The 23,361-nt window shown below is 42.9% G+C and overlaps 1 protein-coding gene across 12 annotated transcripts in view; it reads left to right on the forward strand.

Annotated features, from left to right (window-relative positions):
* The first annotated feature begins 5,448 nt into the window (after positions 1-5,448).
* Positions 5,449-23,361, forward strand: part of PDLIM5 (PDZ and LIM domain 5) — a 126,648-nt gene continuing 108,735 nt past the window's right edge. For 2 of the 12 annotated variants that reach the window (XM_064651928.1, XM_064651932.1), the window contains exons 1-2: positions 7,566-7,693; positions 8,378-8,513. In XM_064651928.1, the coding sequence (XP_064507998.1) occupies positions 8,418-8,513 (96 nt within the window). In that variant the 5' untranslated portion in view covers positions 7,566-7,693; positions 8,378-8,417. The other 10 variants (XM_064651933.1, XM_064651936.1, XM_064651938.1 and 7 more) reach the window with 8 other exon arrangements.

Raw genomic sequence — 23,361 nt, forward strand, 5'->3', positions numbered from 1 at the left:
TCATAGTAACATAATTCACACATAAATATGTCACTGGTGTGTACAAGTTTGGTTCAAATTCTTAAAATGTATAAATATAAGCTTCTCTAGTGGCTGTTTCTTTTTTTTCTCCCCATTCTCCTCTGTCAGTAAAGATTAGAGGTATTTTATTTACTGTGGGAATGGCTATTAGTTCATTTAATATTTTTTGTGGGCAGCAGCTAAAATAAGATCTCCTGGACATGTTCTCAGATCTTACTGCTCTCATGCCTGGCTTGTTTTTTTTTTTTTCCCCAGAGAAATATAGCTCTAGACATGGTTACAAAGGTCTCTGCGTGCACAGGTTTTTATATGGATTTACCTAAGGTGTTATTAAATTCAAGTCAGTTAAGTCAACACAACTGGAAAGCTAGGTTGATTCTTTTTTTCTTTATTTATTTCTGTGTGCTTGTAAATGCATTGTTAGACCTGCTTATACACTGGGATGTCACTAGTTTTGACTACGTTCATTTTTGTACCAGGTCACTTACATGAACTTGAAGATGACGCGGGGTTGTGGTGGGGGAGCCACAAATGGCATCTGCTGAGTGCCTGTGTTGAACTGCAGAACAGACCTGTCTTATAAACAGGCTGTGCTTTTGTGAGTTAGAGGTGCCAGTAGGAATAACGCTGGGGAGCTTGCTGCACCCCTCCTGTGGCATCTGTCCAAATCCATGTGCCGGGCTGCTCCTGACCTGCCAGGCTCTTCGTGCCACAGCTTGCACCCGCTCCCTCCCTTGCTAAGGCAATATATTACACAGAAACCTATAGGTGAAGCTGCACCTCTTCTCCCATGACATTAATTAATATAAATAACTGCAAGGATCACTCTGAAAGTTTGGTTGTCTACCTGCCAAACCCTACTTAATTGGTATTCATGGTGAATGGCAAACATAGCTCAAAGACATCACTCAACAAGCTCTTCCTGCACAGCTGATGGACTGTAATTAAACCACACCAGGCCACAGATTTCTGCATTAACCTTTCCCTGCCATTAAGGAAAAAGCAAATTAAGGCAGGCAGCTCGCTTCAAGAGGTAAGAGCAGGGATGATTGAAGGCATTACTCCTGTAACTTGCTCGGCTCTGATTTTTTTTTTTTTCCTTCTCATGTATTGCTGCATTTGAAGAAGCAGAAAGGGCTGTGTCAGCCTGAGGTAGGGTAATCCAGTAGTTAGGAAGCTGTGCAAGAATTTGGAAGAACTGGTTTCAATTCTTTGACAGTTGATTCCTTGCATGTATAAATGTTTATTGCCTCTGGTCACCATCTGTAAAATGTGGCTAATGCTTCACAGTGGGGCTGAGGATGAAGTTGTTCAGACTGTGATGTACCGAGAAGCTTCAGATTGGTTTCAGTCCCCAAAATGGGCCATGTTTAATGTGATAAGTATGTAACCCTGAGTTCCTCAAAAGGCTTCTCATGTTTCCTGGAATGAAAAGATTTAGTTGCTGGTTCATTGATTTGGACTCACAAGGAGGAAATGTTTAACCTGTAGCATGGGCTGTGTCATACACATAGGTGGTCCTTCTTTTACCAGAGAAGGAGGGAATAAAACGTATTTTTCTAGCTTAGAGCTTGGGATGACTAGGATCCAATGTGACCACTTAGTCACTACAAAGGAGTCCAGTAATAACAAACACTTATTTCCTTTGTTTACGCAACTTACTGAGATTCTAGAGTCACTATAAATAAGGAGTATTGTATTAGTAAATATTACTTTTTCTTTGCAAAGAAAAGGAACAATAAAGAAAAATTAAAGAAGGCTTGATAGGCTAAAAAAAAGAAGAAATCATTGTTCAAAAAAGACAATAAATCCATTTATAACAGTAAGAGCTTTAGTGGCTAACTATCTAAAGCAAGAAGACCAGTGCTGCTAACTTTTCAATCTGATGAAAGTCAAAGACTTAAAAACTGTCTTGATCACCAATATAGTGAGTGAACCATAGTCAGAGAGGATGACGGCTTACAGAATCAGCAATGCAAGAAAACATGCCTGGTAGGAAAACAGGCTGATGAAAAGTGAAGGTGGTCAGCATATCTGGAGGGAGAATAGGGTTCTAAGATGGGGGGGGGGGGGGGGGAAGGTGACAAGTAAGAGTAAACTTGATCATGGGGTTTTTTCTGGCTGACAAAGCCAACCCAAAGTGAACTGGGGGGGTGTAGCTGCCCAGCTGAGTGAATCCTGAACTTCTGGCCAGTCACTCTGTGCCCCATCACTGGCTCCTCCCATGTAAGGAAGTCTTTGGGCTAACTGAAGTTATTGTGATGGACAGGATGTATGAGAGAAGATGTCATTCAGCACCGGGTACCTTTCCAAAACAGGGACAGGAAAACGAAAAACAGACCAAAGCAAACAAACAACAAAACCACAAAAGACCAAACAAACGAAAAAATAAAAGTCCTTCTGTGATACAAGTATTAGGCAGTTTGGGCTTCATTGTGACCAAAGTGCAACAGCTTGCCCTGCCAAAAGCTGGCTGCAGCCCCTGCTTCTCAGAAACACATAGAAAATATCTGATTTCTTTCATTTTTTGGCCACAGAGCTGTCTTGGAACTGGAAATAAGCTGTTAGGCTATAGATAATATTCACATTAACCTCTTTAGAGAGAGGGTTACTTTGTGCTGAACACCAGTTATATGCTGAGTGTAAATATTTGCATTAGCTTTACCTCTGGAAGAAAAGCAAAAGTGAAAGTAGCAGTGCAGTAAAAAGCACAGCTCGCAGTTCAGTGCCTTAACACACAAAAAGCTGATGTTAGATTAAGTGCTGGTTAATTGAGAATAGTTCTACTGTGCATTGTTAATCTGTTCATAATTTACAGGCTACTTTTTCCATTTACAAGCGCCTTTTTGTACTTCACCACCTCAGGTGATACTCTCTGTCAGTTTTGCAGTGCCCATTATCTGGCACCTAAGGCATTTCATTAGCATTTAAACGAGACTTAAGTGCCTGAGTAATTCAGAGATAGGTTGTATCTGCATGGCTAGCTGACTACTGCATTTAATTAATTTCCAGACGTCTTCCTTCCTTGTTAAGAGGGAAAAATGCAAGCTCTGTCTAAAATCTGGTGGTGGTAGGAAGAACAGGCAGGCCACAGTTCTAGCTGCTGCTGAGGTTTCTTGCTCAACTTACTATCTCTTATTTCACTATTCAGCTCTAATGAAAAGCTTTTTCTCAAAGAGGAGAATATTTGAAAAGTGACCAAGAATGGAGAGAACTCGAACTAATGAGTTGCCTCTATTTCTGTGCCCTGTCTCTGGAGGCAAAGGAAAACAGATTCATTTCTTATCACGCCGCAGAAAAGTGATGACGGACTTAAAGACGAGACTGCCAGCTTTGAACTGGGAGTGGCACTGCCCTGGGTGCAGTGGGTGGGGATGGTGCAGATTGCATGAGGACTCACCACGGGTGAAACCTGCTGCAATGCCAACCAGTAAAAGTCTCCCTGCAAGTTCTTCCTCAGTCATGGTGAGTTAACATAACAGTGTCTTGAGATGTTGCATGTGCAGATAGTTTGGGCAACCTACTCCACCAACAAGAAAAGCTGAAGGCTTTGGGAGAACTGAAGTGGAAAAGGATGTTTTTCACTGAAGTGGCAAAGTGCAAAATCAAGCATGGCCACAGGCTGTGTGCTCCGGTGAGCCGAAAGCAGATTGCTACCCAAGCTTAGAAATGTCACGTGATTCACAACTGGGAGTGGGGTCCTGGAGCTTTTTCTACTCTAATAAATAAAACAGCATGAGACTGACCTAAGGCCCTTGTGACACAATGAAAAATCCCTGTGTTGGGGGAATTTTTACCTCTATGAATTAAAATCATGTGAGACAGTCTGTGCATGTAATGGGGATTTTCAGTTTTGCCTGATTAGAGATATGTAATAGAAAAAGAGCAGACTAAAGAAGAAAGATTTCTGAAAGAGTGGTTCAGCTACAGTAGTGTGGGGTTTAGATTCTTTTATTTTTGAGATACTGTTTGAGATGCATTTGTCCTAGTCACGGCAACTTAGAAGACACACAATGAGGTGGGACAATGTTAAAATACCCTTGTTATGGTTGACGTAACTGGGGTTCAGAGGACTGGACATCGCCTGGTTTCATGCACACCCAGGCACCTAGGGCATGTGTCTCCTAACCCAGCAACACCTCCAGTCTGAGGGGTCTCACTCAGATTAGCCTGTGAAATGGGCACAGCAGGGCCAAACACAGCCTCTCAGCTGGGCAGGTGACAAAGGGAGCAAGGGACAGTGCTTTTGGGCCAGCGGGGAATGGTGGGGCCATCCGTTATGAGGACTGTGTGTTGTGTTGGCTGGTGATAAATGGAATTTAAAGCTTCTTCCTGCACTCCTCCCCAGTAAATCCATGCTTGCAGAGGGGACTGAAATCCTTTGAATGGTACTCATCATGGCTGGGCTTCACGAACGAAGATTTGGGGAGGGCTCTACTCATGTTTGCTACAAGCGCGCTGGTGGCTGAAAAGGCCAATACGAGATAGGCACGTCCGGTTGCAAAAGGCACAGCAGAACTAATGGTACTGTTAACCACATGCACATTTTTTTCACAGCCGTTTTTACTTGTAATGATTTCTGATGCACATGAAGTACGGCAGGAACCTCAAGCCTCACCTAGCTGTGAGGTGCAGCTGAACGCAACACAGAAGTGCTGTCGCTTCATCTTCGCTCTGTTCCCACTTCTTGCAAAGTGGTGGCCGTGGCTGGCACTGGCAAGCCCAGCAGCATGCTCTCCCAGCCAGCTTGCCCTGCTTCAGGCTTGAAGATTGTCAAATGGACTGTCTCTGTGTTAAATAAACAGTTGTATAACATAATCTCATGAAGCATCAGCTTAGAACCTGTTTCAATTCTTGCACTCACTCCTACGGAGAGGTCATGCCAGAAACCTTCCTTTCCTCCTTGCTGGCAGATCCCCTCTAATTTCTGAGCTGAATTTATCCATGGCTACTCTATACCTGTTTGTTCTTGTGCCAGCGTTTTTTGTTAACTTGAACAGCTCTTCTGCCTCGCTGCTGTTCCCCACTTTGATACACTCAGGAGGCAAGGACATCCCTGTCAGCCCTCACATTACTCCCCATTAAATAAACCAAACTGCCTCTTTCTGCAAGGTCTCCTGCTCTGCTGCAGGCTGCCCTAGCAGCTTCCCCCCTCTCTGCCCGGCACAGCAGCCCCTTCCCTCGGAGCAGGAGCTGGAGCGGCACAAGGGGATCAGCCCCTTCCCGCTCGCCCTTGCGTTTCACAGGTGCGCCTTGAGCTACTTGTGTGTAAAGCAAAGCTGGGTGAAAGCGAGCGTTTTACTATCAAAAAACCAAAACCCAATAGAAGTGGGGAACGGCGCCCCTGAGCCTTTCCGGCCCCTGCCCCGCTCCGCCGTCCCGTCCCATCCCGTGTCTGCCGGGCAGGGCTGGGCCGGGCCGGGCCAGGGGAGGAGCGGCGGGAGACGGAAGTGAAAACAAGACCGGGGGGACGGAGCTGCCGCCTCCCAGACGAGACGCGCTCCGGGTGTCCTCGCCGCTCCGCGCTGTGCCTCACCGCCGGTGAGTGACTGCCGGGGGCGGCAAAAAACAGGGTGGGGGTGGAGGAAGGGAAAGGGGGGATTGAGCAAAAAGTCGGTAGGCTGGACGCGGTTTTTAAAGCTTCACGGTGCTTATTTTCTTTTCGTTTTATTTTTGTGAGCGGGGGCGCGCAGTCGGTGGCGGCTGCGGAGCGCCCGGCGGGGATGCCCCGGGGCAGCGCCTCGGGGAGCCCGAGCTGCGGGACACCGGTGCGGCTCCTTGCCCTGAGCCGAGCGCGCTGAGGTCCCCGTAGGGCTGCTCGGGCGTGGGGCTTTGGTGTGCCCCGGTCCCCGGGCTTTGTGGCACAGGTGGGGCTGCACGCTGGGGTGCCTCTGGAGTGCCTGGAACCGAGACCGAGCGCCCTAGGGGGGGTGGCGTGGGGTGTCTGGTCCCCCCAGCCTGCCGTGGCCCTGGGGCAACTCGTCCCGGCGAGTTGTGCAAAGGGGGTGCCGCAGAGTACAGGAGCTTGTGCTAGCGCTGCCCCTCAACCCTTCCTCCGGCACAGCTACTTTTCCCGGGGGGAGGGGGGGGGGGAGAGCCCCGCTGGGCACTGCTGCGTCCCTGCTGCTCTGTGTCCTGGCCGGCAGTGGTGCAGGCCGGCGTTTCTGCCTGGAGTTTGAAATTCACCCTTCCAGAAGTAGATCCACCGAACGTTTGATCATCTAAAGGAGAGTTGCACAATTTGACCCTTAGCTGGTGTGTTTTCACAATGCTCCCCACGTGAAGCGGGGTTGGTGGGTTGTTAGCTGTGTTAGCTGTGTTAGCTGTTGCTCTGACATATTTTAAGAAATTAGTTAAATAAAACTTTGAATGGATCTTCTTCGTTTGCCGTTCCTTCCTGGTGTATTTGTAAGCCTAGAGATGCAGACATGTCAGTATTAAGGGGATGAGAAAGGAAAAATGAGTGATGCTGAGAGTGATGCACGGTATTTCAGCATGCAGTCTCCTATTTCTAGTTGCCACAAATGCAAAAGAACAGTATCCTTTCCAATATAATTCAATTTCTTTTCTGGGTCTGTAATTGTAACTAGCTGTTACTTAGTTTAAAACAAACAAGCAAACAAGTGCTTTCGTTTCAACTGACAGGTAAAGCCTTCTGCCTGTGCCGAACAACTGCATGTGTGCTGGTCACTAGATGTGGTTTGCTTTTCTGCAGTCTCATAGTTTACAGTGACCTGTCACTGCAGTGGATTTCATTTAAGGGTAGTGAAAAGTATTTGTATTCTTATGCAGAAAGAAATCTGTGACTAATTTAAATCCTCTTTTTACACTAGTTCCTTGGTCAGGGCAATTAAAAAACTTAGTTCTTACTTTAGCGGTGAGCAAGCCCCCTAAAAATCCTATCTCAGACTTGGTGGGGACTTTTCTTCCTCTTTAGCCACATGAGAGCTCAGTGGTGTGTTGAGTCTGTGCCTGGGGTCAGAGCTATCCCTTTGCTGGATGCCAACAGGCAGGGGCAGGTTGGGAATGGCCCAGGTACACAGGCACCTCTGTTACAAGCTCCAAATTCTGCTTCCTAATATGTATCTGGTACTGCCCAATGCCAGCAGCCCTGCTCTGGTTACCTGAGTGGCCGTCGATGTGAATAAAGTTCACTGTTTGATTTAGAACGAAGTCTGAGCAGTGTGGATTTCTGCTGCTATTGGAGGTGTACCCAGAAAGGTGTGTTATGGGTGGCTTTCTTGGGGAGTGACATCCCTGTGCCGGCGGGGGCTGTGTGACAGCCCTACTCTCATGGTCCTTGAGGGTGGGCTGTGTTTGAGAAAAATCCACCACCTAGAAAAAACTGACACAGCTCCCCCCCCCCCTCGCCCTGCAGTGTATGAACACCTAAAACCGGGCTTTGAAGAGTATGGTGGGGTTTGCAGCCAACTCGCTGCTGCTTGACTGAAGGTCCACCTTAAATGTCCCTATACGAGTATGGAATCTGGCTGTGCCCCGGTGTAGTCTTACACCAGCCCGCCCTGGTGTGCTCCTGCCTGGCTTCAACTATACAAAAATAGACGGCATCCACTACCTAAGATGTCATTGTAACATCGCTTATCTGAGGTGAAACTGAAGCCCTTATCTTTGACGCTGAACAGCAATTAAGTGCCTCGGTTGCCTTTTAAAGGTAATTTGTTGCCCACATTTGTAGAGAGGGAGATGTATGGGTTTTGCTTAGCACTGAGTTGCAGCTGTGGATATTTTGCTTTAGTTCACAGCTTTCATTTGAGGGTTGGTTTTAATATCTGTTTTGTCTGTGACATTGTTCTACCACTTGAAGCTATGCTATAAAAATAAAAAACTCACAGGGATTTTATTTTCTTCTGATTAACTTCAAAGTTGGGATGTTTTGACATTGTTGTATTTAGAAATAAGCTTTGAGCTGATGACATGGCAGCATATGATATTAATTTTGTTAGAAATGAATATGCCAGTAGTGCTAATGTCTTCCATACTCGGGTTTAAGGAATATATCAATTCATGCTTCTCTCAATATTGACTCTTTTTAAAGATGAGCTTTAATGTTATGTGAGTTTCACCACACACACTGTTTTGTTACTAAGAAGTAGTTGTCAAATATTTTGGCACTGTGAGTTCTCCAAGTCCATATTACCCATTCCCTAGTTATGTTTCTTTCTAAGCTATGGAGGAAAACATGTGAGGAATAAAAGCACAATGACAGACCTGGTGTAGGGTTTTTGGCTGATTTTGGGGGAGGGGAATACAGCCAAAGAAAGAGAGCTTTCAAAATGGCAAACAGTACCTTTTGTTTTTATCGTCATTAAATTAAAACTCTGATCCTCTTCTGCAGGCATCAGTTCCTTGGATTTGGTCCTTGAATACTAAACATCATGAGCAACTACAGCGTGTCTTTGGTTGGGCCGGCTCCCTGGGGTTTCAGACTTCAAGGGGGCAAGGATTTCAATGTCCCTCTGTCTATTTCTCGAGTAAGTGCATTCACTTCTTTTCCTGCATGTGGGTATCTGTTTTGCTGTGGCAAAACCACAACCTTCAGACAAAGCCATTAATTACAGAGACTGGGGCTCAACTTGCCCGGTGGCATGAAGGACTGTTGGGGGTCGGAGGAGGGGTTTGAGCTGGGAAAATAAATCCTTATTGTATGAAGGCTCCAAGAAAATTATCCTAAGAAGGACTGGTTCATTTGAAATGGTTGTTTTACCTGCACTTGTTTATGGAACAAACAAAAGAAACTACCCTTGAATTGCCTTCCCTGCTCCCATCCAGAAAACAGAGATGCAGAAGTTGGAGGCTGACAGGAAGCAAGCAATTTACTGTGCGAGGCTGAGCCTGTGGTGTTCAAATGGGAAGCAGTGGGAAAAAAATCACTTTTATTACCCTTGTTTGTTCAGCAGCTCTTAGCTGCTTGAGGATCTTCTGTGTCTGTTGTTACAAATCCTACTCTTTGCAATAAAAAGGTGCTTAAATGACAGTAGTTGTAAATAGCAGTTCATCAATATGTGCCTGAGTGAAACCCGTGCCAGTTTCTCATGAGTGTTTTATAGAGTATGTGCTCTGAACTGGTATTCAAAGGATTTGAGGAACTAAGTCAAAACAAATATGATCCTTGTACCCAGGCACTGTCTCACTAGTTTTTTACTTTAAAACTATGTTTTCAGGGAAGGCTTGTCTTTCAGTGTGGGCTGAGTTTCAAAGCCTTTCTCAGATGGCTGAAGCACTTTGCACGTAAAATGTAGGGACAAACTTTACAGTATTGAGCTTCTTGGATTATTGGAAATCTCTAGGTGAAGAAACTGGCTTCTGATGGCTCTGTACCCTGGTGCCTTTAAATTTGAATTTGTGTACAAATGCCCCTTCTCTGTCAACAGCTCTCTTCCTCCTACATATTCATGTAGTTTAGTGACAAAGATGAATTATTTTTTACACCTGTTGGGACTGCAGAATTGATACTGCTCTGATAGATGGTGCAGGTTTCTATTTGGGTTTATGCATCATGGCGATATTTTTAGCTAATCTTAACTAGCGATACAAACTCTGCCAATTCATTTAGACTTGGCTTATCCTATCCACCCATGGATTATGTTGGTGAGGATAAAATACAGTTTGGCTCTGCAAAATTCTTTTTATGTGGCTAAAATGGACTGGAGAGCTGCAGAGATTCCTCTGTGCAGATAAGTACAGTTGATATCTGAGACAAAAAGTGATTGAGAAGCAGTTTATTCCTGAATTCCAGGGACTTTCAAGCTAAACTGTAACTCAGTTTCTTGTTGAGTAGCTGTTACTTGTACACTACTGAGAAATTTGAACTGGGCATGCAGATAGCTCTCTTCTGATTTGATGGTAGAAGGGCTTTCATGACAAAGATTTGCAAAAGCATAGGACCTTGTCTGCATAGGGTCCTTGTGTGTGATGCTGACTAGAAATTAAGCACTACAGGCAGTAAGCCATACTAAACAACCAGTTTCAGGAAAGAGTAATACTTTTTTGTAGAGGCCTCTGTTGTTCTGGAGATCTGGAGTGCAGTCCTGCTGTAAGCAGGCTTCCCATCTAAAAGAGGAAACATATGTTGAAATTAGCCTAGACTACAACTTTATTGCAGGAATCAAATATGCTGTTGCATGGAGTAGCCTGGGGGAATTGGCCTAAATAGCTACCTATAAAAGCCTCAGTTATGGGATTCCCAAATGACAAATGTCAGTGCCCACAAGAGCAGAACATAATGAAAGATGGGAACCAGTATGGTTTTGGAACTTTAATTTGTGCATGGGTGGGGGAAGCACAATATCCAATTCACTTACTATACCTTGGCACTGCTCCTCAGGTGAGCTGTTTCTTCCTACTCGCAGTTCAGAGTATGCAAGTATTAGACTGCCTGGTGCCCTTTTTTTTTTTTTTTTTTTAACCCCCCCTACTTTGGATCAAAAAAGTGCTTACTTCTGGCATGCCAGTCCAGCTTTGGCCCGATAGCTGGAAGAATTCAACACCATGTTCCTGGTATGCTAGAACAGTGTGTACAATTCACCCCCCCAAGCCCTTCTTTTCCTGATGTAGCATAAATTCCTTCCTGTATCCGAAGACTGCTAATTAAATTATTTTAGCAAAACAGTAATGAGACAGCAGAATTATGTTCCTTGGCAAAGAGGACTATTTGGTTTTGTTTTGTTTTTAGTTTGTCCTCTAGATGCTGAAGATGAATCTGGCTGGGTTACTGAGGGCTAATTTCCTGCTTTAGTTTAAACTTTTGAAATTAAGTTTAAATAAAGTATAGTTTATGAAGCACAGATAATACACTGGTTTCTAAAGCTGTTTATCTGAAAAGTTAATCTCTTCCCTGATGATTCGAACAAATTAAGATCTCATGGTTCCTTGGAGAAAGTTTTTAGTAAGTTATTCGACTTTGTACAGAATGCAGTTTAAATGGGCGCATTCCTTGTTCCCTCTGTAAAGAAAAAGGAGCCTGTTTTGTGCTCTCAGATGAAATTCTTATGGTTAGCTAATGTCTAACAGGGTAACAGTAGTGCAAGGATAGCAGTAACATTTGATTTTTCATAAGCTAGTATATTGCAGACTAGTTGCAACATCATAACCAGTAGCAGCAGTTCTTGCAGGGCTATGTCAGTTAATTGCTAGAACTCTCTGCCTGCTTTAAAGTTATCTGTATACTTTAACAGCTGTGCACATTTCACTGTAAGGGATACGTGTGATGTTGGGGATATAGCCTTATAGTTAGTACAGTTTTATCAGTATAAGTGTATACTATATATACACACAGTTACATGTACATGTATGAAGTATATACAGCTAGTGTGTATATATCAGTACAACACAAATGCAGGTGGTACTTGTTACGTATCTGGCTGGACTTCAACAGGGTGAAGCAGTATGGGAGCAGTGATGGGAGCGTGATGGACGGTATGGCTCTCGTGAAAGAAGGGCTGGAGGGAAGGAAGTTGCTCTGAAAGTAATCAGGAATAAAGGGTGGGCTGAGTTTTATTAACAGCCAAGTGTTAAAGTGGCTCAGGCCACTGCAAGTGACTGTACTGTAGGGCTTCCAGGTAGTTAATTCTGAGGTGGTACTTGTATAAGGAGAGATTGCAAACTGTGAGCACTTAGCTCACGGTGAAGAAGGTAGAAATTACTAGAACCAGGGTATGCAAACTTAGATTATTCTCAGTTGCTGCTCTCACTTTTTCCACATGGTGGTTTGTGTTAAAGAAGCAACTGTTCTCCTCATTCCTTAAAGACCTATGCTGTGATGCAAAAACAAAAAAAAAAAAAGAAAAAGGAGAGCTAGAGCAGATAAGAACAAATTGCTGACATGCAAGGGTTATGATTTGCTAGCTGTAAAGTAACCATTGTAGGAAATGATTAAGATTCAGACTTTTTCCCTGTAATATATGTAGTCATGTGAAATGACATTTGTCATAATGTGATTGTTGTCACATGAATGAATGGATTGCTTCTGAATAACACAGGTGGCTGAAAAGTCAGCTACTTAATACACATCTTCACCTTTATCTGGTAGATTTGAGACGTATTGTCCCAACACTGAGTGTTGGCTACACTGCGAGAATTACATCATGGGTCCTTCTTGTTTCTCAATTATTTTTGAACAAAATTTATTTACAAGTTTCAGGATATTCTGCTAAACATCAGATGAGTCAAAAAAAGACTTTTGGTCATGATTACCAATAATAGTGGATCTGGTGATGTCCATGTAGATTTGTAGTCTGGGATAAATCTTAACTGACATGGAATATGTTCAGTTTGGGACTAATGTTGGTCTACACTTTGCCTCCTAGATTTGTTTGCACAAGAGTTTATTCTCATTCAGTAGAAAAAAAAAAAGAAATGCAGTTTTGGAAATAAGGTACTCCATACATACTACTAGGTAGGATTTTTGAAGTAGCTCTTGGGCTTGCTAAATATTGTATTTACAGAATTTGGGGTCAATGGTATCTACAACATGATCTATGTTATTTATAACTGTGCAATGCAGTAGCTTTTAAAACTATCCACACTTCATTATAGTTTGGATTAATATTATGGTTGCTTTAATTTTTTGGGACTTGGTTAGTTCCCAATGCTTGATTAACATAACCAGAATAAACTTAGTAAGCATGACTAGCATCAGAATTGTCAAAACTGCTGTCCTCTGAAGATTGAAATAAATAGTGTTTAGTATTGTTGATGTATTCATTATGTTGGGATAATCTGTGAGAGGTTTGGATATTTGTTCCAAATGTGTTTGATATGCTTGTAGCTTATCAAAATTTTTGTGGTATAGTCTCTAAATGGTGCTTCTCTCTGTTTTATGGCAAAGTTTACCACTAGAAACAAGGAAATACTAAAACAAAGCTATAGTTTGAACAGTAATGTAGCCTATATGCAGTATACTTTCCCACCTAATGCAAATACCTAGGATTTTTTCTTGTATTTTAAAGTTACTTTCTTGTTGAATCTTCCGGCTATTCTCCTTCAAAACAGGCAACTCTAGCTATTGTCCTTCAGAAGGTGTTTCTCTATTTGTCTTTCTTCTCCTGTAGGAATTAAATGGAATACTGCCATGTTGAAATGCTTGGCCTGACTGACAGCTCAGTTTTTCTCCTGCAACTTCTTTCAGTGTGTTCCCCGCCCCCTCCCCCCCCTCCCCCCCCCCCCCCCCGCCATTTCTTTCTGCTTCACTGGTCATTTGCTTCTTAAAAAAACCCCAAACAAACAACCAGTACTCTCCTCCTTAGAAATAACCCTTATTTTTGCATGCTTTCAATTTTCATTATTTCAGCTGTTTCAGGTATGTTTTTCTGTGTTGAAGTTGCAATCTTATAGTTGATGGAAGACTCATCATAATAAATCTGTCAGCAAGCAGTACACCCATGGAGTAGGTGGAAGAGCAGCCCACCTTGAGATGAAGTAGGAATAAAAGTACAACACATCAGCTGCTCAATATTCATCCCACATGAGCTTGCTGACATTCTTTATGCTGGTGTCAGGAGGTCACTAGCAGAGGAGTTGTCTCTTCTGCTTTCCCTCTTGCCCATGTACGTACATGGTTACCCAGCAAGTTGTCCACATGGATGAAGCATCTGTGATTGGTTTTGCACTGTGGTTGCTTATTCAGGGGTTTGGCCACTGGCTTTCTTAATATTTCCAAGCAAGCTGTTTAAAGTCATTAACATCTGTGAAAATAGTGAGAAGAGAATAAAGGAAAATGATGCTTTGAATGGACGTAGGGCATGTCAGCTTTGACTGATTAGAGTCTGACTGAGTCTCTTGCTCTTGTGTTTGTGTGAATTATGTGTCATTTCCAGTAAAATCAAATTTTGTGTAAGTATGAAAAAAGTTATTCTAATGGGGGGCTGGGGAAATTGTCTTTCAAGCTGGCATGTGAAATAAGAGAGAAACACTAGAACAACTGCTGACCTGACCAGTGATAATTGTGTCAGTAACTTTCACTTCGTCCTGGAAGCTACTGAGAGCTACTAAGCCCTAACTGGCAGCTGATGGCATTGCTGTGCTGGTTTGGTTTATTACTGAGTTTGCACAAAATACAGCTGTATTTGTGATGGTCTGCACAAAATACAGCTGTATTTGTGATGGTCTGCACAAAATACAGCTGAAATCTTATTCAACTACGGCAACTGAGGTGGGTTGAGAACCGGCTGAATGGCAGAGCTCAGAGATCAGTGGTGCAGAGTCCAGTTAGAGGCCTGTAGTTAGCAGTGTTCCCTAGGGGTCAGTGCTGGATCCAATCCTGCTAAACTTATTCATCAGTGACCTGGATGAAAGGACAGAGTGTGCCTTCAGCAAGTTTGCTGATGATACAAAGCTGGGAAGACTGTTTGATACCCCAAAGTGCTGTGCTGCCATTCAGTGAGACCTGGATAGGCTGGAGAGTTGGGCAGAGAGGAACCTAGTGAAGTTCAGCAAAGTTCTTCCCCTTCATCTGGGGAAGAATAACCCCCTGCACCAGCACAGGCTGGGGGCTGACCTGCTGGAAGGCAGCTCTGCAGAGAAGGACCTGGGGGTCCCAGTATACAACAACCTGTCCATGAGTCAGCTGTGTGTCCTTGTGGCTGAGGCGGCCAGTGGTGTCCTGGGGTGCATTAGGAAGAGGGAGATGATCCTGCTCCTCTACTCAGCCCTGGTGAGGCTGCATCTGGAGTATTGTGTCCAGTTCTGAGCTCCTTAGTACAAGAAAGATAAGGAACTACTGGAGAGAATCCAATGGAGGGCTGTGAAGATGAGTAGGGGACTGGAACATCTCTTTTATGAGGAAAGTCTGGGAGAGCTGGACCTGTTCAGCCTGGAGAAGACATATTTTAAGGGCAGGTGTCAAGAGGATGGGTGTCAGACTCTTTTCAGGAGTGCCCAGGACAAGGAGCAACTGGCACAAACTGAAACACAGGCAGGTCTATCTGAATGTCAGAAAAATCTTTACTTCAAGGGTGACAGAGCACTTAGGCTGCCCAGAGAGGTTGTAGAGTCTCCATCTCTTGAAATATTCAAAACCCACCTGGATACAATCTTTTGCTGCCTGCTGTAAGTGAACCTGCTGTAGTAGCAGGATTGAACTAGGATCTCCAGACATCCCTTCTAACCCCAACCGTTCCGTAATTCTGTAACTTCGTGACACAGGGTCAGACACTGTCGGACGGTGCAGCACTTACCCATTGATGCTGCTCCTAGGGCAGCAAATGCTCTATTTTACTGGAGCTATTAGTGCTTATGAAATGAATGGGATTTGCCAAGACACCAAGCAAGAAGTGTTATTCTGGTCTGTTTAATTCTGTTTACAAGATGTGGTTTACTGAAAAATACACTGAGAATGACAAATGAGCTACCAGTGCCAAAGTTTGTATCCTCTCTGTATTTAGTCCTGAAGGAGCAGAGGTTTTTCTCTGGATAATTAAAAAGCTCCCAGCTGCACAAGTGGCTTAATATGAGCAAGTGTTTTAAAAGTCCTAAGAGTGATAGTTAGTGCTTTGGAGTTTGCAGAGTTGCCCGCAGGCAACAGTCTCCTTTAGAGAGCACCTCGGTTTAATTTGAAGGTGGAAAGAGAGATGAGTTGGTATGGATGTAATTTCCCGATTGCTTCTTTTCCCACTCCTGTTAAACCTCCTTGTGCTGAAAATTGGGAAAAGGGCTATGTTTTCCTATACCATTTGTTTTCCTTGCCTTGTATATTCTGCTGTGCAGTTTAAAACAAGACAAGACCAGCACTGGAGTGTGCTTAGGAAGAAGGGAGGGTGTGGGGAAGAGAAGGCGTAAGGAAAGTGTCTGCATCTTGTCTCTTTCTGGCCTTATTTGTCAGACAGCCTCCTCAGACTGAGTAGGAAGCTAACTTTTAAAAAATAGTTCCTCTACTGATGTCATTCCCGCAAAAGTGAAGCTGGCTGTACCGGGAGAAAAAGGAACCAAAGAGCTTGTAGCTGAGGGATATCTGATGTGATGTGTGAGCACATTCTTTTCACATTAAAAAATGCTGGTTCCTCTTTTTCCCCTTATAAGTGACAGTTTAGTTACAGTATGAGGAGTAGAAGCTAAATATTTCATGATGGAAAAACTAAAGTATTTGTTTGCAAGATCCATTTCTCAAAGACAGATGTAGTGAAAAAATAAACTCTGATTAGATGTTCAGAGCAGATGCAAAATTGGCAGTCCTTCCAGAGGCCAAAAAGCTGGACCATTTATTGAATAGTAACTGCAAAAAAAATAGGCATGTTTTCTTTGCAAGTATCTGGCCCTGGAGGCCTGACAGCTTCTGTCGACTTCCCCACCATTTGGAGATGCTATTTTTAGTGTAACTGTTTTTCTCATTATTCATTGGCCGATGGCTATCAAAAGGCATTGTGAGAAGAGACATGGTGTTGAAAGGTTTGTTTGTTTGGCTTTGGTATGAAGCCAGGAGATAACATTGTGGGATTTTTTTTTTTTTTAAAATTTGTTTTGACTTTTTAAGAATAGATTTCATGTTATCAATATAAGGGAAAGTGTGAGAGAAAACTGTCTCATATGCCTAAGGCAGTAGAAATATGGGAAAGGTGATATTCTTCCTGCCAGTGGTCATAAAGAATGAAAATTGAGGCTGAGATTTGTTTAAACAAATATGAGGAATAGAATCACTTAGGTTGGAAAAGACCTATAGGATCATCAAATCCAACTGTTAAGCCAGCACTGCCAAGTCCACCACTAAACCATGTAGACATGTCCACATCTACATGTCTTTTAAATATCTCCAGGAATGGTGACTCAACCGCTTTCCTGAGCAGCCTGTTTCAGTGCTTGATAACCCCTTTGGTGAAGAAATTTTTCCTAATACCCAGTGTAAACCTCTCCTGGCGCAACTTGAGGCCATTTCCTCTTGTTCTATAGCTTGTTTGTTTGGAGAAGAAGCTGACCCTCATCTCACTAGAGTCTCCTTTCAGATACCTGTAGAGAGCAATAAGGTCCCCCTGAGCCTCCTTTCTCCAGGCTAAACAACCCCAGCTCCCTCAGCTGCTCCTCATAAGACTTGTGCTCCAGACCCTTCACCAGCTCTGTTGCCCTTCTCTGGACATGCTCTAGCACCTTAATATCTTTCTTGTAGTGAGGGGCCCAAAACTGAACACAGGACTCAAGATGTGGCCTCACCAATGATGAGTATGGGGGGACGAACCCTTCCCTAATCCTACTGGCCACATTATTCCTGATACAAGTCAGGATGCCATTGGCTTTCTTGGCTACCTGGGCACACTACTAGCTCATATTCAGCTGCTGTTGACTAGCACCCCCAGGTCCCTTTCTGCCTGGCTGCTCTCCAGCCACTCTGTCCCCAGCCTGTAGCACTACATGGGATAGTTGTGACCCAAGTGTAGAACCCAGCACTTGACCTTGTTGAACCTCATACAGTTGACCTCAGCCCATTGTTCCATCAAGTATGTTTACTTCTAGAGGTGGCTGTTACAGGAATAAAGACAAAAGGAAAGGAGGCCTCTGCTAAGGCCAGTGTTACCTGAGTCTTTGAATGACTCAAGTCTTCAGGCCAGTAACAGTAGTGAAAATATGACAGAAGTACCTCTTCAGGTTCCCTTACTATACAAGGTCCCCAAGCTGAATTTGCAGAGAGATGTACTATCTTTTCTTAGAAGAGTTGACGTGAGTTCCCTCCGTCTCTTCCAGTTTATCTGCTTTATTCATCACTCACCTTTCAACACTGTCACTTAATGGGTGGTGTCCCCCACATGGTAGCTTTTCATGTTTTGTCACTTCAAGACACCAGTGCAGTTTTATGTAGTCTCTTAGGTATGCTGTCCCAAGTAGAGAGGTAAAAGGGGGCCAAAATAGCATCCTATAAGTTGATGGCTGTATTGTGATGCACACCCTCAAAGCAGATTAGTAAGTTTTGCACCAATGGAATAAACTATACTTTACACCAAAACTACTGAATAAGCAGCCACAGAGCACAGAGACTTGTAGGCTAGAAAATTTCAAGTAGAACAGTCCATAATATTTTTCCACTTTGGATTAATTTTATAGTTACCGTCTCATTTTGAGTTAGTCTTTCAATGGAAACTTCAGCTTAAACAGTTAAGCTTAGTAAAGTAAAAGCAAGAGATAGTTGAAAGTATTTTAACATATGAAGTCTTGCAACTGCCGTCAGCTGTGGCTGTAGCAAAGCCCTAAAGTAAAATGTAATGCCTTGTGTGAAGTCCCATAGGCTAAAATGTGGATCTTGCCAGATCTCTAGTAGTCCTGTTGGAAAGGTCAAATGGTTTGCATGTTAACTGGATATGAAAGAAGTTTGACTTATCCTGGTCTATATTAAGGAATGACCTAACACAGTATCTAGTTTTTTCCCCTAACAAGTAATAGAACAATGTGAAGAACTTACCACGGAAAGGCAACAGAAACTTTTATTTTGTGTTAATTATTTCATAGTTCTTTTGAAGGCATGACTAGTGATTTAGATCCTAAGCCTGGATTAATGTAGATTGTATCAATTTCAGAAGGGTAAAACTCCCTGTTTGTTAAACTTCTGTATTTATGAATGTAATTGGATGATCTTTAGCTATTCTTACACCCAAAATTCTTTCAGGCTGTGGAGAAAATGATCAAAGTGTCTCTTTTAAGTGTGGTGATGGTATTGGTAGCAATACCATTTGAGATTTTTAAAACAGAATTCTGTAGGGCAAAGGCAAAATGCTGCAAATGTAAAAAATGCAGACTTAAAGATGCATTTTTATTATTAAAAAAGATTATATCACCTTGATGGAAACTCTATAACATTTTGTTCAGTACCCTTAAAAAAATATCGAACAGGCCAGCTTTGCTGTGTAAATGCTTCCTCTGCCAGACAGAGCAGCTCAGTCTCAAAGTTTATAGTACATCTGCTATTAGAGTTTTTTCTTTACAATGTGTGTCTTATGTATGACAAGCCAGGTGTAGTTCTGAGTCCAATGCTGCTGGTAAGCAAAACTTTTCATTCTCTCCTGTGATGTAAGAGTTCAGAATTGATGGGGTGTATGGGTTTGTTTTGGTTTTGTTTTTTTTTTTTGGTGGGGGTAATGTGTGTCTACTTTGACAATTATTTCAACCCCTTCTCTTTGTGGTTCTAGACATAGCATCACATTGTGAAAGACATGGAGTGGTAAACTAATGGGATTGTTTGTCTTCAGCTTGCTTGTATCTAAGCAATGCCTTCTGTGCTGCTCTAATTTTCTTTACTTAATGCCTAATGCTTTTACTTAGGGAAATGGAAGGCTTTTAAGGCTTTAAACAGTAGTAATCACTGGCTGAAGAAGGTTGTCAGAAGAAAACCTATGCGTGCATCTTCATGATGGAGCTTAAAGCCAGCTTTACAGATGGAACTCTTCCTTCATCATGCCCTAAGCTGGGACAGTAGGTGGGACTGGTGCAGCAGGGGTTCACTTGGCCCAACAGGCTTGGTGGCGGGAGCTGGGGCTGCTGTCACAGTGGTGGGGGCAGATACCTGGGGACAATACAGGCTAGAAGTGGTGAAGCCAGACTTGCTAGGACATGTCTGTCAGCATACTAAGCTGTGAAAACTGTCACTGAATGCTTATTAAATTACAGCTTTTGTCAACTACGAATAGAGTCTATTCTCTCCACTTTTCAGCTGTCGTATTGTGAGAACTGGCTATAAGCAAAAGTCATTGTAGCAGGGGTTTACATGAATCTCCTTTGAGAGCATATTCAATTTTTAAATTAAGTTAATTCGGTATTGTGCAGATCGAGTGTAATCCTGTAAATGCTGAGAACCCAAGCCTTGGCACTGCAAAAACACTTGAGCAGAAGTGTAATTTTAAGCATACAGGTTGTTTCCATAAGATGTCTCTTGCCTAAGGCTTGGCCTGTGTTGATGCACATTACCTCTCAGCACCCTGCAGTTTTTGGCCTTCAGACTGTTACCAGAAGGAAAGAAGCATTGACTTGCTTGGAGGAGACAACTGACCATTCCCAGACAACTTTCAACTTTCTCTCAAAGATGCATTAGCCAGCGATTGAAAGCAATAAGAGAACTGACTAGCAGAGAAGTTTGTATGACATCCTGAGAGCTCAAACAGTAACAGACCTTTGACTGGCCAGTCAATCTTCATCACTAAAACTATAGGGCTAACATCAAGTGGTGTAGTTTCATTTGGAGATAAGGAGTCTTTGCATATTAGGTGTGTGGTGGCTTTACTACTTCGTGGTCTGGAAATGCTGTAGAGATTCTCTATCCCCTTCTCTCTCTTTGCAGTATGCAATTACTGCACACTTAAGCTACAGCTTAGTACCTCAGAGAAGGTCCTTTTCCTGTGTAGCTTGGTAAAACTATTGCTCCTGAACCACTTACTAAAATAATTGAGCTTATGAACAAAATATAGATGAGTAGGCTTTTTTGACTGAAAATAAATTTTGTGTATCTGTCTAGAAATGCAATTTGCTTTCAATGTGAAACCCAAAAGATGGTTTTCTTGAGGTGTGCACTTAAACCTTGGAGGCTTGAATTCTTGCAATATCTCTCTGGATGAAAGTATCACTATCCCTCTTATGTCAGAGGGAATGTGATACTCTCTGGCCAGTTGAATAGCTGCTCTGTGGGAGTATTTTCTTCCACTGACACATCTACACTTGAACTTTAAAGTGTAGAAACTGCTGATTATTAAAACTTCAAATAACATTAATTTGTTTTGATACCTGACCTGATGAAAACTGCAGCAGTTGCAGTTGACAGCCCAGACCATTTTATAACTGTCTTGGATGGTGTGGGATGAAATAACTGGAAATTGCTCACAGGAAGCTCTGATTACAGTAGTCAAAGGAAGGATTTAGGGCAAACCAGTTGGTGTTGATGCTTTACTTTTTAACCTCCTGCTGTTGCAGAAGGCTAAACTGCTGGGGTTTTCTCCCTCTGCTTCCTCCTTGCAAATGCAAGGCACACTTTTGGCACAGTGATGGAGACACATGGGTGTAAGTACACAACTTTGGATGCTGTAGCCATTGACATCAACTGATTCCTGACCTCATCAACAGGATGGAGTGCCTCCAGTGCTTCTGGTAACTCTGAATGCCTCCTCTGTCACAATGTATACATGGTTTTTTATTGCATATCCTAATCTATGCCTGTTTGATTAGCTCAGTAATTCTCCCATTCCTACTTTCTGACTTCTGTTGCTCTCTTTAGTAAGGAACATATTCCCAGGGTACAAAATGAGGTTTTGCAGAGATTCCCCTGTCCTGCTTTGCCCTGATGATGACTACCTAGTATAAGTCAGCCTCTATCTTCCAGCACGGACTCATTACCTTGAAAACTTGGAGAGAGGCTGCATATGGGGGAGAGGTGAGGCCTCACAAGAGGGAATCCCTCATGAAAAAAATATTATCCAGAATAAGGGGATAAACATGAGCTTTGTGGAATGGGTAACTGCTGTGCTTCAGGAGAAGCATACCTTGAGAGGGGCAGCATGCAAATAGTTTAGACTTAAATGCAATGACATTCATGTAATATTAGTATCAATTCTAGGAAACATAGTGCATAACAATGGTCATTACCAATTAGGAAATACCTCACTTCAGCATTTGAGATAGCTAACCACTCAGATTGAATCATAGTTGGCTTTCTAGTGCCATTTTTTTGAGTTTCTGCCAAATAGGTTTGAGTCTTTCAGTTTGTCACCTGTTTTTCTTTTAGCAGAAAGAGGAAGGTAGTTTTGCAAGAACATAATTTGTACTGCCTTCAAGTTTTTGCCCTTGATTTTCATAGCCTGAGAACCTCTCTCTAACTGCTGAAATAAGTCTGGCAGGAGTTTTTGCTGTTAGTTATTCAAGGGAAGTGCAGTTCAGGAACCATTATTACTTGTGGCATTAACAGAGTTTAGGATTCAAAAAGAATATGATAGGATAGGAATAAAAGGAATAATAAAAACTAGGTATCAAAAAACCATACCAAACTAAAAAACTAGTATGTTTGTCAGAGAGCTCCAAGTCACAAGTGGTAAGAGCTTTGGACTCTCTACAGCAGATGGTGTAAATAGTTACAGGGATAGCTTGCCTCTGTTTTGAAGTGCATTAGTACTGTACTGTAAGTCTGTAACCATCCTTTTTCTTCCCATTTTTCCTTACTGTGCCAATCCTTGCCAGAGTGTAGTATGTCCTGGGTTTATTGTGCACAGTAGTGCGTTTCTGTTTAATCAGAAAATCAGGGCTTTATGGCAGTTCTTGCGTTATCGGTACAGTTGCAGGAAAAGCTTCAGCATCAAGAAACAAGCTGTTCTTTTATGCTCTTTTGTGAGCACTTGGGTACCACTGGCTTCCTGAACAACCATAGACATTGTTAGCAGCATATGCGTGCTTTGTGTTTCAAGCCCAAAAACACTGCTAGCTTCTTCAGGGAAAATTCCGCGGCTGGCATTGCATATGAGGTGACAAAACGGATCTACAGGTGGCTTCTGGTCTTCAGTCTCAACTGACTCAACTGTGTGTTTCAGTTTCTTGTTTCCCTGTGTGTGGGTCTGTCTTTCGGAGCCTGCTACAAGGCCCCTGCTTCTCTCCCAGGTTCATGGCAATGCAAGCGGCTTTCTTCACTCAGCAGCTTCAGGTGATTTTGATTCATGAGAGCACAGAGGGTTTAGGTTTCATGTGCCCATGAGGCTGTTACAATGTGATAATGTTAAACTTTCTCTACACAGTAGCAACTTCATCGGGTTGATTGCTGTTCATCAATAAATGGAGTCTTAAAGTGTTGGTTAAAAATCACTCAGAAGATATCACTTTGGCCATCTTCTCATTCCTTTTCTTCACACTGGGGAGAAGGGTAAAGGTTGAGTTGTTGAAAGGCTTGAACTAAAATGGAGCCAAAATCTAAGTAATCAGTGGGGCCACACTGCAGCACAACAGAGCCAAGTTTGTTTTGCCAGTCATCCCATACGGAGGAAGGAACTGCTTTGAGATCTGCACTAGTAACCCCAGCTGGACATTACTCAGGACCACCCATGTCTGCCTTTTTAACCTCTTTTTGTCTTCCTTCATTCTGGAGTGATATTCCTAAAGCAGGCCTTCCAGGATCACTTCAGTCAAGATTATAGAAGGAACCCAGAATTACTCTTGCTGGTGCTGTTCTTGAGTAACTGTGAACTTTTGGGAGGGGACTGTTGTGGAGGGACTGCTTTTAAGCTCCCAGTCCTTTGCATTCATGTATTTGTATCAAAATGTGAATTCAGTTTAAGTCACCAAAATAATCCTTCAGTGTTGCATTGAAGACTCAAGAAAAGTAAGTTGGAAAACCCAGCAAAACCTCAGAGTGTATCTTGGCATTAGGACTGTGAGATTAAA

Source organism: Pseudopipra pipra, chromosome 4 (genome assembly GCF_036250125.1).
Source record: "Pseudopipra pipra isolate bDixPip1 chromosome 4, bDixPip1.hap1, whole genome shotgun sequence".
In the NCBI taxonomy this organism is placed as follows: Eukaryota; Metazoa; Chordata; class Aves; order Passeriformes; family Pipridae; genus Pseudopipra; species Pseudopipra pipra.